Here is a 15,604-nt window from a genome sequence, read left to right as displayed (position 1 = left end):
TGCACCATCATTGTCTTCGGCAGACTGAATTTCTGCAGCTGCCGCAGGAAGTACATCCTCTGCTGTGCTTTCTTGATGAGGGAGCTAATGTTCAGCTCCCACTTGAGGTCCTGGGAGATGATTGTTCCCAGGAAGCGGAAAGACTCCACAGTGTCAATAGTGGAGTCACAGAGGGTGATGGGGGCAGGTGAGGCTGAGTTCTTCCTGTAGTCCACAACCATCTCCACTGTCTTTAGAGCATTGAGCTCTAGGCTGTTCTGGTTGCACCAGGTCACCAGGTGGTCAACCTCCCACCTGTAGGCGGACTCGTCACCATCAGAGATGAGTCCGATGAGGGTGGTGTCGTCCGCAAACTTCAGGAGCTTGACGGACTGGTGACTGGAGGTGCAGCTGTTGGTGTACAGGGAGAAGAGCAGAGGAGAAAGAACACAGCCCTGGGGGGATCCGGTACTGATAGTCTGTGCATCGGAGATGTGTTTTCCCAGCTTACACACTGTTTCCTGTCAGACAGGAAGTCAGTAATCCAACTGCAGGTGGAGTCAGGCACGTTCAGCTGGGAGAGCTTCTCCTGTAGCAGAGCTGGGATGATGGTGTTGAAAGCAGAGCTGAAATCCACAAACAGGATCCTGGCGTAGGTTCCTGTAGAGTCCAGGTGCTGGAGGATATAGTGGAGGGCCAGGTTGACAGCATCGTCTACAGACCTGTTGGCTCTGTAGGCAAACTGCAGGGGGTCCAGGAGAGGGCCGGTGATGTCCTTGAGGTGAGAGAGCACAAGGCGCTCGAAGGACTTCATGACCACAGAGGTCAGGGCGACGGGTCTGAAGTCGTTAAGTCCGGTGGTCCTTGGCTTCTTGGGGACAGGGATAATGGTTGAGGTCTTGAAGCAGGCTGGCACGTGACAGTTCTCCAGTGAGGTGTTAAAAACTGCATAGTGGACTGGGGACTGTTTTAGACAAGGACAACTAAAAACCCCTCAAAGACCAACTCAAACCTGGTCCGAGGTCAGAGGTGCAGTGTGTTTCTGTTATCTGAAGGATTCAGTTACGTCATCAAAACTAAAAGCTGTGATTATAAACTCAACAGGACAGATGAAACGGAATCACCTTCTATCTTCTGAAATAAATGTTATGAGACACCTCTGATGGAGTTCAGGATTCATCCAGAGGACGACTGCTGGGCTGTAAGTGAAGAACTCAGAACATCAGATACTGAACGGTCCTGAATGGTCCTGAGCGGTCCGGTCAACCCGTCAGGAGATTTAAATAATCTATGACGTTGAGCTGCTGTGCACATTGTCTCCCTTCATGTAAAGACACACTTGTTGTTTCTGCTGCTGGAGGATCTGTCCTCATTAAAGACGTAGCTCAGCCTCCTGTTATTGATCACAATAATCTCTGTCATGACTCTGATGGAGAGACGAGGATAAAGAGTCTAATCTCAGATTCTGTAAGGTTTCAGATTAATAATGAGGTTAATCTCACGAAGCGTCTTTGCCTCTGTGACCACTTCGAAGTATAATAATCCAAACAGATATTTTCAGTCATAATTAAGATGTTGAGATGAAGACAGCAGGAATTTTAAAGAATGATCTCCACCCTTGTTCCCCCTCGCCTCTCCATGCTGAACAGAACGGCATGATGGGAAAGGAAAACACCCAGAATCCTCCTTTAACGGGCGGAGATGAAAGTGATTCTTCTGAGTCGTCTAAGAGCTCTGTCACACTGCAACACACCTCGTTTAATGAGTCATTATTAACACACCGTGCACCCCAGTGTGTGTGTGTGTGTGTTAGTAGCCGGGGTTAGCGTGCTAACCCTCTGACAGCCTGGAAACAGCAAGAAAAAGGAGGCTTTTACTTTGGAGTGATTCATCTTCACGAACGCAGACACTCTTTGACAAAACGTCGCTGATTCTCCTTTTTCAAGAGCAAACTGACTTTTAATGAGGCTCACACACACACACACACACACACACACACACACACACACACACACACACACACAGAGTCAGTAATGAGGTGAGCAGCTTTAATAAAAATGTTCTTCGTTTGACGACGAAGTCATTAAAATAAAAATATGACAAAGGGCAGCTTTGATCTGAGAGAAAGACAGGTGGAGAAAGAAAGACAGGTGGAGAGAGAGACGGGTGGAGAGAGAGACAGGTGGAGAAAAAAAGACGAGTGGAGAGAGAGACAGGTGGAGAGAGAGACAGGTGGAGAAAAAAAAGACGGGTGAAGAGAGAGAGACAGGTGGAGAGAGACAGGTGGAGAGAGAGACGGGTGGACAAAGAAAAACGGGTGGAGGGAGAGACACGGGTGGAGAAAGAAAGATGGGTGGAGGGAGAGAGACAGGTGGAGAAAGAGAGACAGGTGGAGAAAGAAAGACGGGTGGAGAGAGAGTGAGACAGGTGGAGAAAGAAAGACGGGTGGAGAGGGAGACGGGTGGAGAGAGAGACAGGTAGAGAGAGAGAGACGGGTGGAGAGAGAGACAGGTGGAGAGAGAGAGAGACAGGTGGAGAGAGAGACAGGTAGAGAGAGAGAGACGGGTGGAGAAAGAAAGACGGGTGGAGAGAGCGACAGGTGGAGAGAGAGACGGGTTGAGAGAGACAGGTGGAGAGAGAGAGACAGGTGGAGAGAGAGACAGGTGGAGAAAAAAAGACGAGTGGAGAGAGAGACAGGTGGAGAGAGAGACAGGTGGAGAAAAAAAAGACGGGTGAAGAGAGAGAGACAGGTGGAGAGAGACAGGTGGAGAGAGAGACGGGTGGACAAAGAAAAACGGGTGGAGGGAGAGACACGGGTGGAGAAAGAAAGATGGGTGGAGGGAGAGAGACAGGTGGAGAAAGAGAGACAGGTGGAGAAAGAAAGACGGGTGGAGAGGGAGACGGGTGGAGAGAGAGACAGGTAGAGAGAGAGAGACGGGTGGAGAAAGAAAGACGGGTGGAGAGGGAGAGACGGGTGGAGAGAGAGAGAGACAGGTGGAGAAAGAAAGACGGGTGGAGAGAGAGACAGGTGGAGAGAGAGACGGGTGGAGAGAGAGAGAGACAGGTGGAGAGAGAGACAGGTGGAGAGAGAGAGACAGGTGGAGAGAGAGACAGGTGGAGAGAGAGACGGGGGGAGAGAGAGAGACACAGGTGGAGAGAGAGACGGGTGGAGAGCGACAGAGACAGGTGGAGAGAGAGATGGGTGGAGAAAGAAAGACGAGTGGAGAGAGAGACAGGTGGAGAGAGAGAGAGACAGGTGGAGAGAGAGACGGGTGGAGAGAGAAAGACGGGTGGAGAGAGAGACGGGTGGAGAGAGAGAGAGACAGGTGGAGAGAGAGACAGGTGGAGAGAAAGACGGGTGGAGAGAGAGACGGGTGGAGAGAGAGAGAGACAGGTGGAGAGAGAGACAGGTGGAGAGAGAGAGAGACAGGTGGAGAGAGAAAGACGGGTGGAGAGAGAGAGAGGTGGAGAGAGAGACAGGTGGAGAGAGAGAGACAGGTGGAGAGAGAGAGACAGGTGGAGAGAGAGACGGGTGGAGAGAGAGAGAGACAGGTGGAGAGAGAGACAGGTGGAGAGAGAGAGACAGGTGGAGAGAGAGACAGGTGGAGAGAGAGACGGGGGGAGAGAGAGAGAGACAGGTGGAGAGAGAGAGAGACAGGTGGAGAGAGAGATGGGTGGAGAAAGAAAGACGGGTGGAGAGAGAGACAGGTGGAGAGAGAGAGAGACAGGTGGAGAGAGAGACGGGTGGAGAGAGAAAGACGGGTGGAGAGAGAGACGGGTGGAGAGAGAGAGAGACAGGTGGAGAGAGAGACGGGTGGAGAGAGAGAGTGACAGGTGGAGAGAGAGATGGGTGGAGAGAGAGAGTGACAGGTGGAGAGAGAGACGGGTGGAGAGAGAGAGACAGGTGGAGAGAGAGATGGGTTGAGAGAGAGAGAGACAGGTGGAGAGAGAGAGAGACAGGTGGAGAGAGAGATGGGTGGAGAAAGAAAGACGGGTGGAGAGAGAGACAGGTGGAGAGAGAGACAGGTGGAGAGAGAGAGAGACAGGTGGAGAGAGAAAGACGGGTGGAGAGAGAGAGAGGTGGAGAGAGAGAGAGACAGGTGGAGAGAGAGACGGGTGGAGAGAGAGAGAGGTGGAGAGAGAGACGGGTGGAGAGAGAGAGAGACAGGTGGAGAGAGAGACGGGTGGAGAGAGAGACAGGTGGAGAGAGAGAGACAGGTGGAGAGAGAGACGGGTGGAGAGAGAGAGAGGTGGAGAGAGTGACAGGTGGAGAGAGAGACAGGTGGAGAGAGAGAGAGACAGGTGGAGAGAGAGACAGGTGGAGAGAGAAAGATGGGTGGAGAAAGAAAGACGGGTGGAGAGAGAGACGGGTGGAGAGAGAGAGAGACAGGTGGAGAGAGAGACAGGTGGAGAGAGAAAGATGGGTGGAGAAAGAAAGACGGGTGGAGAGAGAGACGGGTGGAGAGAGAGAGAGACAGGTGGAGAGAGAGACAGGTGGAGAGAGAAAGATGGGTGGAGAAAGAAAGACGGGTGGAGAGAGAGACGGGTGGAGAGAGAGAGAGACAGGTGGAGAGAGAGACAGGTGGAGAGAGAAAGATGGGTGGAGAAAGAAAGACGGGTGGAGAGAGAGACGGGTGGAGAGAGAGAGAGACAGGTGGAGAGAGAGACGGGTGGAGAGAGAGAGTGACAGGTGGAGAGAGAGACAGGTGGAGAGAGAGACGGGTGGAGAGAGAGAGTGACAGGTGGAGAGAGAGAGTGACAGGTGGAGAGAGAGAGTGACAGGTGGAGAGAGAGACGGGTGGAGAGAGAGAGAGACAGGTGGAGAGAGAGACGGGTGGAGAGAGAGAGTGACAGGTGGAGAGAGAGAGTGACAGGTGGAGAGAGAGACGGGTGGAGAGAGAGAGTGACAGGTGGTGAGAGAGACAGTGAAACAACCAAATAAAGTTGTAATGATTGATTGATACTCACGTTTGACGGTGAGGTCAGCGTAGGAGGACACGCCCACACCTCGCTCTGATTGGGCGATGCAGCGATAGCGTCCAGAGTCGCCCTTAGTCGTGTTCTCCACGTCAAAACTCGCCACGTAGCGGCGAGAGTTCACCTGTTTGGTGTCCCTGAGGACCGCCTGACGACCGCCCATCCCCTGAGAACACAGTATTGATCTAGTATCAGTTCTGACTGTGTGTCAGTATTGATTGTGTGACAGATGTGATCGTGTACTGATCAGTACCTGCAGGTAGAGCAGCAGGTTGCTCTGTGGTTGTCCATTGACGGTGCACTGAAACGTCGCCGTCTGTCCTGCGTTCACCTCGACACCTTTAATGTGCAGGAAGTGAGGTGTGCTCACTGAGGACACACACACACAAACACACAAACAGAGGTCATTGGTCACACATTGATGACATCATCACTGGACTGACATCAACTAACTTTTCCCTTTTCCCCGATCTCTTGAGCCAGGCGGCGAAAATCACTGAGCCAATCAGAAAAAGGATGGATGTGTGCATGTGTGTGTGCATGTGTGTGTGTGTGTGTGTGTGCGTGCGTGTGTTTCAATCAGGTTATTGGACAGAGTCGAGGTAAAAACAGACAGAAGATACTGTTCAGGTCAAGGATGTTTACTGGAGATTTAACACACACAGTTCTGTGAGTGTGTTCACATAACAAAGCATCATCAAAAATGTGAGTCTTCAGATGGGCAGGTAGATAAACAGACGGATGGATCAAAGTCTATGCTAATCAATTTATATTTTAATGAGCTCCCCTGTCTACACACACACACACACACACACACGCACACACACATAAAACAACAACACACTGACCTTGATTCTACGATGCCAACCCAACTTTTTTAACATCGTTATCCAATTACGCAGCCAAACCTCATTAACCAATAAGGATCCTGTTCAACAAGGGGGTGGGGCCTCTGTGTGTGTGTGTGTGTGTGTGTGTGTACTTACTGCATTGGTGTCCTTGCAGTGTGATGTCCTTGATGGCCAGAACTCCTCTCTGACCGGTGCTGACCGCCTCAAACACCACCTGACACACACATGAATATCAGATGATCAATATGATGATTGTTAGTCAACACAGCTGTAATTATTGTTATCATCATTAAGTCCTGAAGACCTTCGAAAAATTTGCTCAGACAGAGTTTAAAATGTGTTTCCAGCTCACATCAGGACTAAACTGTCTGTAGAGAGTCGATCAGAACCAGACCTGCTGGAGGAGTAAACACCTGTGGTCTCATCGGTTCTGATCTGGAGCCGTTAACACAGATTAGTTTGTAACTTGTGGGATTTAAAAGGTGATTTCTCTTCACTCCTGTTGATCAGCCCGACTGCAGCAGTAATGACCTCCATTATCGTTTAAATCTTGTAGTATTGAACTCAGAATTATTCAGAACTAGAACTCTTGAGGGTCCAGTACTCTGTCCTCTCCTGCTGGTCATGGTGTCCACTTCCTGTCCTACGCTGACCGTGTCCTTCACTGTGCCTGACTCCGCCCTCACTGCCTCATCCAATGAACTCATCGCACTGATATAATCTGTTCCCTCAGTGACACTGTGTGTGTGTGTGTGTGTGTGTGTGTGTGTGTGTGTGTGTGCGTGTGCGTGTGTGTGTGTGTGCACATTCCACAGTCTTATCGCCACGGAAACCGGTGGCACACACTTCCTGTTGGCGCCCTGAGACAGGAAGTCCTCCTCCCTCCATGCCTCAGTTTGTCCTCGTCCACTCTGCTCTGACTCCGCTTCCCTTCATTCGTCTTCCCTCCTTCCTGTCGTTCCTGCCATCACTCACTTCCTGTTTCACTTCCTGTTTCACTTCCTGTTAGATTTAGTCTCCCTCCACATTCTTCTTTTGCTAATTTCTCTCTTTTCTGTGCTCATTCTTTTATGTCTTTCTTTGACAATCTTTTCTCCTGTTCTTTGTAATTCCCATCTCGTGTGTGTGTGTGTGTGTGTGTGTGTGTGTGTGTGTGTGTGTGTGTGTTACCTGGTAGTAATTAGGCCAGAAGGTGGACACAGCTAGCTCCACCCCTTTCCAGATGTGGTAGGCGGGGCCTGACGAGTTGAAAACAGGAACTCCCAGAGGACTGTTGTTCTCTGCAGGGAACAAACACTGTGAGCACCAGCAAGCTCCACCCACACAAGTGAGCCCCTCCCATATATCAACAAGCCCCTCCCACACATACCTGACCAAGAACTCATGCAATGCAGTATTTGTACCTTTGATGTAGACGTTGAGCGTGGCGGGCGCGGCGCCCTCGCGGCCTCCCGCCTGGTAGAACAGGAAGCTGACACAGTGCGTGTCGTTCTCTTTGAGCGGCGGCAGCAGCAGCTGAGCGCGCTGACCGCTGTAACGACCCGACGTGTTCACAAACAGGGAGGAGGAGCCTGCAGACAGGAAGTGACAGCTCAGTAACAAAATAAGAGTCTTCACAGCACACAGTGAAAAGAAGGTAACGTTCAGACAGGAGGAGCACTCAGTAGAGCATATACCTCCGCCTTTATGATGGATTCAAAGGTGAGACATTACCAGACTTCACAATAAAATCATTTAACAACAGACAAGACGTCCGTTTATCTGTGAAATCAAAATTAATAAGATAAAACATAAATCGCAGGATGTGACTAAAACAGAACCAAAGAAATAATGCTGTTTGGGTTTTTTAAACACTGAGAAACAAAAGTCTTCAAAATAAAAGTCGGAAAAATCATGGGAAAAATTCCTGACTTCAGAATAAAAGTCTGTTTTCTTCTGATCAGCAGCTTCTTCACAGCTGATCAATAAATCAACATCTAGTGTGACATCAGACAGAACCTTCAAAATAAAAGCACATGTAAGGTCATAGACTTTGAGATGAAAGGGTTTAAATTAAGAGATAACAAAATAAAAGCATCCAGTGAGCAGAAGAACGAGCAAAAGAAAATAAAAGCCTCTCATGAGTTTATCAGAGCCACTGATCCATAATTCATCAACAGCCATGAAGGATAAGTTGCATGTTTGTGTGTGTGTGTGTGTGTGTGTGTGTGTGTGTGTGTGTGTGTGTGTGTGTGTGTGTGTGTGTGTGTGTGTTGACAAATCACTCATTTTGTCGACAGTGAAAATCTATAATTGGACGACTTCAAAATGAAAGACTTGTTCACTGAACAGCTTTGAAACGCCAATCTGTGTGTGTGTGTGTGTGTGTGTGTGTGTGTGTGTGTGTGATGACTGCAGCTGTCAATCAGCTGAGCTCCTCTGGATTCACTTTTTCTTTATGTCACAGTTTCTGTAAAGTTTCTATGAAATTCAAATTACTCGTCTTTTTTTTACAGTGTGTGTGTGTGTGTGTGTGTGTGTGTGTGTGTGTGTGTGTGTGTGTGTGTGTGTGTGTGTGTGTGCCTGTCAGTCAGTCACAGTGCTGAACCCTGTTTAAAGTCTCTCTCTCTGTGCTGAAGCAGGTTTGAATGATTTTCGTTCCCAGAACACAGACGACATGTTTTGGTTCTAATTTGGGATGTGACGTCGTCTTCAGTTTGGTCGGATTGTGATTTTAATAGTGTGCATGAATGTAACCGGTGAGGACAGCGACACGCAGAGACACAGCAGCAGGTAGAAACCCACGAGTCAACAGAACGACGTGTTGGTCCTCTGAGGAGACAGATCTGTGACGTCGCCTCCTGCTGGATCTCTGCAGCGCCCCCCTGAGGACACTCCGTCCTGCTGGATCTCTGCAGCGCCCCCCTGAGGACACTCCGTCCTGCTGGATCTCTGCGGCGCCCCCCTGAGGACACTCCGTCCTGCTGGATCTCTGCGGCGCCCCCCTGAGGACACTCCGTCCTGCTGGATCTCTGCGGCGCCCCCCTGAGGACACTCCGTCCTGCTGGATCTCTGCGGCGCCCCCCTGAGGACACTCCGTCCTGCTGGATGTTTAATCGTGAAGCTGTAATGATTCACGTTTCAGCACCACGAGTCCAAAATCTGCTGTCTCTTCTCCTCCACGTCTTCAACCTTCAGATTTAAAAACGACAAACTGATTTCCCCCACAGAGATCAATTTAATCTGAGTTTGGTTTTATTTCAGTGTGTGTGTGTGTGTGTGTGTGTGTGTGTGTGTGTGTGTCAGCAGATCAATGGTCCTTGAGGAGGATCGATTAGAAAAACAAGAGTTTTAATCATCGCAGAGAGAAGAGGAGGAAAAGGAAGAGAGATAAATGAGGGGAAATGAGAAGGAGAGGATGGGCGAGCGAGGACAATAGAGACTGATGAAGAGGGAGAGAGAGAACAATACACACTGATGAGTTCACACACACACACACACACTCTCTCTTCATATAAATATGAAGACATGCATTTATGTTTGTGATGAAGTTTGTTCGCTCTCGTCTCAGCTGCTGAAGTCTGATGTGGATCTGAGAGCTCAGAGCTGCCGACACTTTACAGGATTTTGCTAGATTTTACTGAATCTGTTAAAAAAAAAAAAAAAAACGGTAAAAAAAGCTTAAAATCATCACAACACGAGTTTCAGCCTGGTGCTCATCTTCTGTCTCCACATGTGAAGAGGTACATGTGAGAAAAATAATCACATTAGTTTTAATGTGAAACAGGTTTCTTTTTAAATAAAAATAATACTTTTCCGAATGTGTAGAAACACATGCAGGTTTCATGTAAATGTATGTAATTCATGTTCAGATGCAACGTGAACACATGAAGAACGTTTACCGTCATTAACGTGTTGACATGTGTGACGTCATCGCACAGTCAACACAAAATATTTTGTGACAGGACAAATCAGTTGCTGTCAGATGAATCAATGATGAAATCAATACGAGTCGTCATTTTGTTAAACATTCAGACAGACGTAATGTGTCTGCTGCTGTTGTTCACAGATCAGTTATTGATCAGTCTGAATGGTTCTGTTCTTGGTATAATTACTTTTTATTTCCTCGCTCGTTTCTTCTCTGATTTCTTTCCATTAATTTTAGTTTTTATCACATACTTTCATCTTTTCATCACTTCGTCTCTTCATCGATCGCTGGAATCTGTCATTTGTTGGTTTTCTGCTCGTGAACGTCACGACTCGCTCTGAGTTCACACTTTGTTCTAGGTCACATTTCCGTGGATTGTCCTGACTGGTTTGGTCATGTCTCAGTGTGTGAGTGTGTGTGACAACATGTGTGTGTGTGTGTGTGTGAATGCGTGTACCAGCTGTTTCCTTGGCAACCGAGGAATGTTCTTGAACAAACAGCCGGAGAGGTCGAGCTGCACACGAGTGTTTCTGAGCAGAGGAACCAGATTTACTCTTCATACCATCAGAGCCGGCCTGGAACACCAGGACCAACATGGAAAGGTCTGGAATAACCCTGGAACATCAGAACCGACCTGGAGAGTCCTGGACCGAACCTTTCAGTCTGATTCTGGTTCTGAGCTGATTTTGATTTAAATGAATGAAATGAAGCTTCCTGACTGAAACTGATGCTTCACTTTACATTTCACTCATTCATTATTAACATCATTTATTATTATTACTGAATGTTTCTTGTCATGTAGTTTTTGGTTTATTTGTTTTCATCCTCACTGGTATTTTTTTTTTAATTATTTTTTTGGCCTTTTTCGGCTTTATTGACAGTATAGATGAAGAGTTTGGACAGGAAACAGGGTAAGAGATGGGGAGTGACACGCAGCAAAGGGACCCGGGCCGGGAGTCGAACCCGGGTCCGCTGCAGAGCCTCGGCACATGGGTCGCGCGCGCTACCGACTGAGCTATGCGGCGCCCCCTCACTGGTATTTTACTGTCAATTATTAGCTAATGATTTCAGCACATTCACAGCAGAATACTGAGACGATTTTGTGCTAATAAGGATGAAATCACTGTAGTGTGTTTCTACAGTAAATACAGGATGTTGACGTAAAATGACAGAATGATACTGTTATTAGCATCTGCAGTTACTGTACAAATACTTATGTTAAAGTAAATTCACAACAATGTACTGTGTTTATATGGAAACACAACTATACTGTCTGTCAGCTGTTAGCCTGTTAGCTGTTAGCAAGGCACATGTGGATCTTGTCAGTAGTTCACACAGTCTTTGAAAACCTGCTTTCACTTTCGCTCCACTGGTTTTACTGGAGTCAGTAATGGAAATGTGCCTTATTGAGGGTTGATTATTAGTTTATTATTAGTTGATCACAAGGTGATCAATCAGTAATCAATCAGAGGAGATAGTTTAGATAGGAGAGAGTGTGTGTGTGATGGAGAGACACAGATGGAGTGAGGAGAGAAGAAACAAACTGCTGATCTGATCGTGTCTCTGTGTTCCTCTCTCTCGTTAACCTCCCGCCCCCCTCCCACCTGTTGGCCAATCACAGACGACCCCTGCCATCTCCAAACCAATCACATCAGACCCAGCTCACACACACACACACAAACACACGCACACACACACACAGATGGAGGGGGTAATTCTATTACCAGAGTTATATTGAAACGTGAGGAGAGGCAGCTGCAGCGTATTGAGAAGATTTACACAAATAACACACACACGCACTTCCTGCTGGTGTGTGTGTGTGTGTGTGTGTGTGTGTGTGTGTGTGAAATAGAGAGAGAGTGTGTGTGTGTGTTTCCTGTCTTCCTGCAGTGATTTCAGGATCTGAATTGAAGTTAAAATATCTGAAAACATAAACAGGAGCAGCCGCTCGAACATGAACTGCATCACATCCGTATTTACTTTATTATGTTATATTATATTATATTATATTATATTATATTATATTATATTATATTATATTATATCATCTTTTATTATATGATATTGTATTATATATCATATTATATTAAGTGATATACAAATACTAGATCCATGTATCATCCCATCAGCGTGCTCTGATGTTTGGAGGTAAACTCACTGACAAACAGACTCTCTGCAGTTCATCCTCTGTTGGGTCATTCAGGTTCTGATGTCGCAGCAGAATTTGTTAAGTCTGACAGTGGATCAGAACCAGATGAGTCCGACACACACCGATTACTGTACACATCAATCAATAGATGAGTGGATGAACCATCACTATGTAAAATAAATTCAGTTTCATATTGTTGTGTAGCTTTTTGTCTCCGTCTGTGTCGCTAACAGCTAACAGCTAACGGATCGCCTCTGCTCCCAGTCTTTGTGCTAAGCTAAGCTAACCACATGGCGCTATCTGTGAACACAGACATGAAGTGATCTCCATCTGCAGCTGCACCAGAATCACAACCAGAGGATTTCACTAAATGTCACAGTCTAGATCAACCAGCCGGCCAATAGGGAGCTAGCGTGTCAGTGTGACCTCTGCTCTGATTGGCTGGATCTGAGTCACAGTCGCTCTGTGTGTTTAAACTCCCTGAATGAGGCTTTAATTGGGTTTGGCAGGACGCTGATAGTGGCTTTATACTGGACACACACACACACACACGAACACACGCACATTCATAGCCGTGTCATGTTCAAAGGCTGCATGAATCTCCTGCATGCCGACACGCTGATAAACCCTTTAACACACTAATTAACCCAGACACACACACACACACACACATACACACACACCCTACACATATATACACATACACAGAACAGAATAAACACACAAACAAAAAAAACACACACACACAAACACACACACTCTCTCTGTTTGGCAGATAAATAATAGAAAAGTCCAAAACTTCAAACACACACAGACTCTGGTTCACCTTTAAACACTGTTTACCTGTTGGCTGCAGCTGTGTGTGTGTGTGTGTGTGTGTGTGTGTTGTTTACAGCAGTTTGTACTTTTTCAAACGCACACACAGAAAAGTGGTTTTGACCTCCAGGTCTCTTTAACACAGAAAGGCATTGTGGGAGTTATCACACAACAGACAGACAGCGTGTGTGTGTGTGTGTGTGTGTGTTGTGTTTATATTTGCCTTCAAGCTTCACTCTGTGTGTGTGTGTTTACTGTGTACAGCTGGCAGTGAGCTGATAACAGCGCTATTAGAAATATTAATATACCCTGAACCCCACGGAGACACACACACACACACCAAAGGCATCTGTGTGTGTGTGTGTGTGTGTGTGTGTGTGTGTGTTCCCTCTGGTCATCCCTGATTGGAGCAAATCAATTAAAAACCTGAGAGCTTGGCGTTTCATTGGCCAACAGTGAAGACTGACAGGCAGCCATCCTGCTCGCCTAAGGAACAGACAGGAGGTGAAGAACAAGAACAAGAACAAGAACTGTGGACCATTCACTACACAGATTCAGAGAACTGGAGGATGCTGAAGCTCTGATGTAACAAAAGACGCAATGGAGACAGGTCTGTGTAAAGATGGAGACAGGTCTGTGTGAAAATGGAGACAGGTCTGTGTAAAGATGGAGACAGGTCTGTGTGAAGATGTGATGGAGACAGGTCTGTGTGAAGATGTGATGGAGACAGGTCTGTGTAAAGATGGAGACAGGTCTGTGTGAAGATGTGATGGAGACAGGTCTGTGTGAAGATGTGATGGAGACAGGTCTGTGTAAAGATGGAGACAGGTCTGTGTGAAGATGGAGACAGGTCTGTGTAAAGATGGAGACAGGTCTGTGTGAAGATGGAGACAGGTCTGTGTAAAGATGGAGACAGGTCTGTGTAAAGATGGAGACAGGTCTGTGTGAAGATGTGATGGAGACAGGTCTGTGTGAAGATGTGATGGAGACAGGTCTGTGTGAAGATGTGATGGAGACAGGTCTGTGTAAAGATGGAGACAGGTCTGTGTAAAGATGTGATGGAGACAGGTCTGTGTAAAGATGGAGACAGGTCTGTGTGAAGATGGAGACAGGTCTGTGTGAAGATGGAGACAGGTCTGTGTAAAGATGGAGACAGGTCTGTGTGAAGCTGGAGACAGGTCTGTGTGAAGATGGAGACAGGTCTGTGTAAAGATGGAGACAGGTCTGTGTGAAGATGGAGACAGGTCTGTGTGAAGATGGAGACAGGTCTGTGTAAAGATGGAGACAGGTCTGTGTGAAGATGGAGACAGGTCTGTGTGGCTGCTCCAGTCTCTGATGTCACGTTGTCTGTCCAGTCTAATTAGTCCGTCACCCGTCAGGAGCAGCCTTCAACCAGGCTGGATCAGAACGTCACTTGTGGTGGTCCAGCAGGTAAAAAGATGTTGTTGGGCCTGATGGTCTTAAAGTCCGCTGCTCTTAATCCAAAACACACGGTCTTCTCCGAAGTTGATGACAGCATGACATCTTCCTCATGGATCAGTAGAGGTTGACTACCTCACCTCAGAGTCAGCTGCCATCGAACTCACCTGTAAAGGTTGACTGGAGCTGTAGGTTTTTGGCTAAAATTCATCCACTCAGACTTCAGCCTCGTCACGTTGTACGAGTGTGATGACGTCCTGATGTCCTGTGAAGAGATGAAACAGCGAGCGGTGGCAGCAGAGACCACTATGGAAGGAGACATCTTCTGTCTGGAGCGGCTGCTTTGCGAGTGGGTGCAGGGACAGGTCGCAGGAGTCGCACAGCGTCACTCACTGCTGAAAGTGAGACGCGACAAAAACCAAGGCAGATGCAGATGGCACAGAGAAAAACGTAATGGCAGAAAGTTCAGAGCCCAACTCAGCAGCAGAGAGAGTGGTTTGGACTCCAAGCAACCTAAAAAGCCACGTTTGAAAATACTTCAGATTTTGGTCAGTGGATGGCAAAAATGTGGTGCCTCAAGATAAAGTTGTATGCAAGCTGTGTAAGCTACACTTAGCTTAGCATTCCACCACTAGCAACATGAGGGCACATCTGGAATATGTGCACCCAGATGAGCACGCCATGTTGTCTGGAACTGCAGCTAAACAGCCACGTCTCCACTGATATTTCTCACCACCCGCCGCAAGCTCTTTATCTGCAGCACGACAACAGAAACTTGCTTCGTTCATATGCAAGGACGTGAAGCCGATCAGTATCGTTTATGGCTTCAGAGAGTTTTGTCATGTGAGAACACATCTGTCTGTGAGCTCTGAAGCTTCACGTCCGGCCTGATGACGACTGTCGCCTTCAGACATACAAACACATGATCAGACTCGTCCCAAAGTGACTTACAGTAATTCATACAAACAGTCACGCACTGATGGAGGCGGCAGTACCCATCTCTAAGGAATCGAACCAGCGACCTTCGGACAACAAGACGCCGGCTGTACCCGAGCCACCGCTTCCCACACACATCTCATTGTACACACATGATGCTTTGTGTCACGTTTGTATCAGGAGTGTGTGTTTGAGTGTAGGTCGTAGTTTGTGCTGAACTGTAGACGCTGGTGAAACATTTCTGTTGGTCTCAACATGTTTCAGAGAATCTCACGTGCCCCCTGCAGAACTCCACAGAACCTGCAGGAGTACCAGTGCTCGGGGCCCAGTAACCTCAGACACTCTGTGAGACTAAATATATCCATGATGTCATGTTTGGTTTTGGCCTCCGACACCGATACGAATGTCTGCTGTTTATTTTTAACTTTAACTCAACAAACCTGCAGTCAGGACGAGCTGCTGCACCACCGTTTCAACAATACATGAAACATATGAGTACTACTGCAGTACTACTCTGTCAGTAGTACTGCAGTACTACTCTGTCAGTACTACTGCAGTACTACTCTGTCA

General features: G+C 47.5%; 1 protein-coding gene across 12 annotated transcripts in view; it reads right to left on the bottom strand.

The window, feature by feature from the left end:
* Positions 1 to 15,604, bottom strand: part of LOC119008413 (receptor-type tyrosine-protein phosphatase mu-like) — a 115,315-nt gene that overhangs the window by 68,190 nt on the left and 31,521 nt on the right. For all 12 annotated transcript variants that reach the window (XM_037078683.1, XM_037078685.1, XM_037078686.1 and 9 more), the window contains exons 3-7: positions 7,211 to 7,378; positions 6,978 to 7,087; positions 5,943 to 6,021; positions 5,210 to 5,325; positions 4,948 to 5,122 (exon numbers count right to left, since the gene is read on the bottom strand). In XM_037078683.1, coding sequence (XP_036934578.1) covers positions 4,948 to 5,122; positions 5,210 to 5,325; positions 5,943 to 6,021; positions 6,978 to 7,087; positions 7,211 to 7,378 — 648 coding nt within the window. The remainder of the gene's footprint in view (positions 1 to 4,947; positions 5,123 to 5,209; positions 5,326 to 5,942; positions 6,022 to 6,977; positions 7,088 to 7,210; positions 7,379 to 15,604) is intronic.

The sequence above is a fragment of the Acanthopagrus latus genome, chromosome 19 (assembly GCF_904848185.1).
Source record: "Acanthopagrus latus isolate v.2019 chromosome 19, fAcaLat1.1, whole genome shotgun sequence".
Lineage (NCBI taxonomy): Eukaryota > Metazoa > Chordata > Actinopteri > Spariformes > Sparidae > Acanthopagrus > Acanthopagrus latus.
The sequence above is the reverse complement of the archived record's forward strand: the minus strand, read 5'-3'. Positions and strand labels throughout refer to the sequence as shown.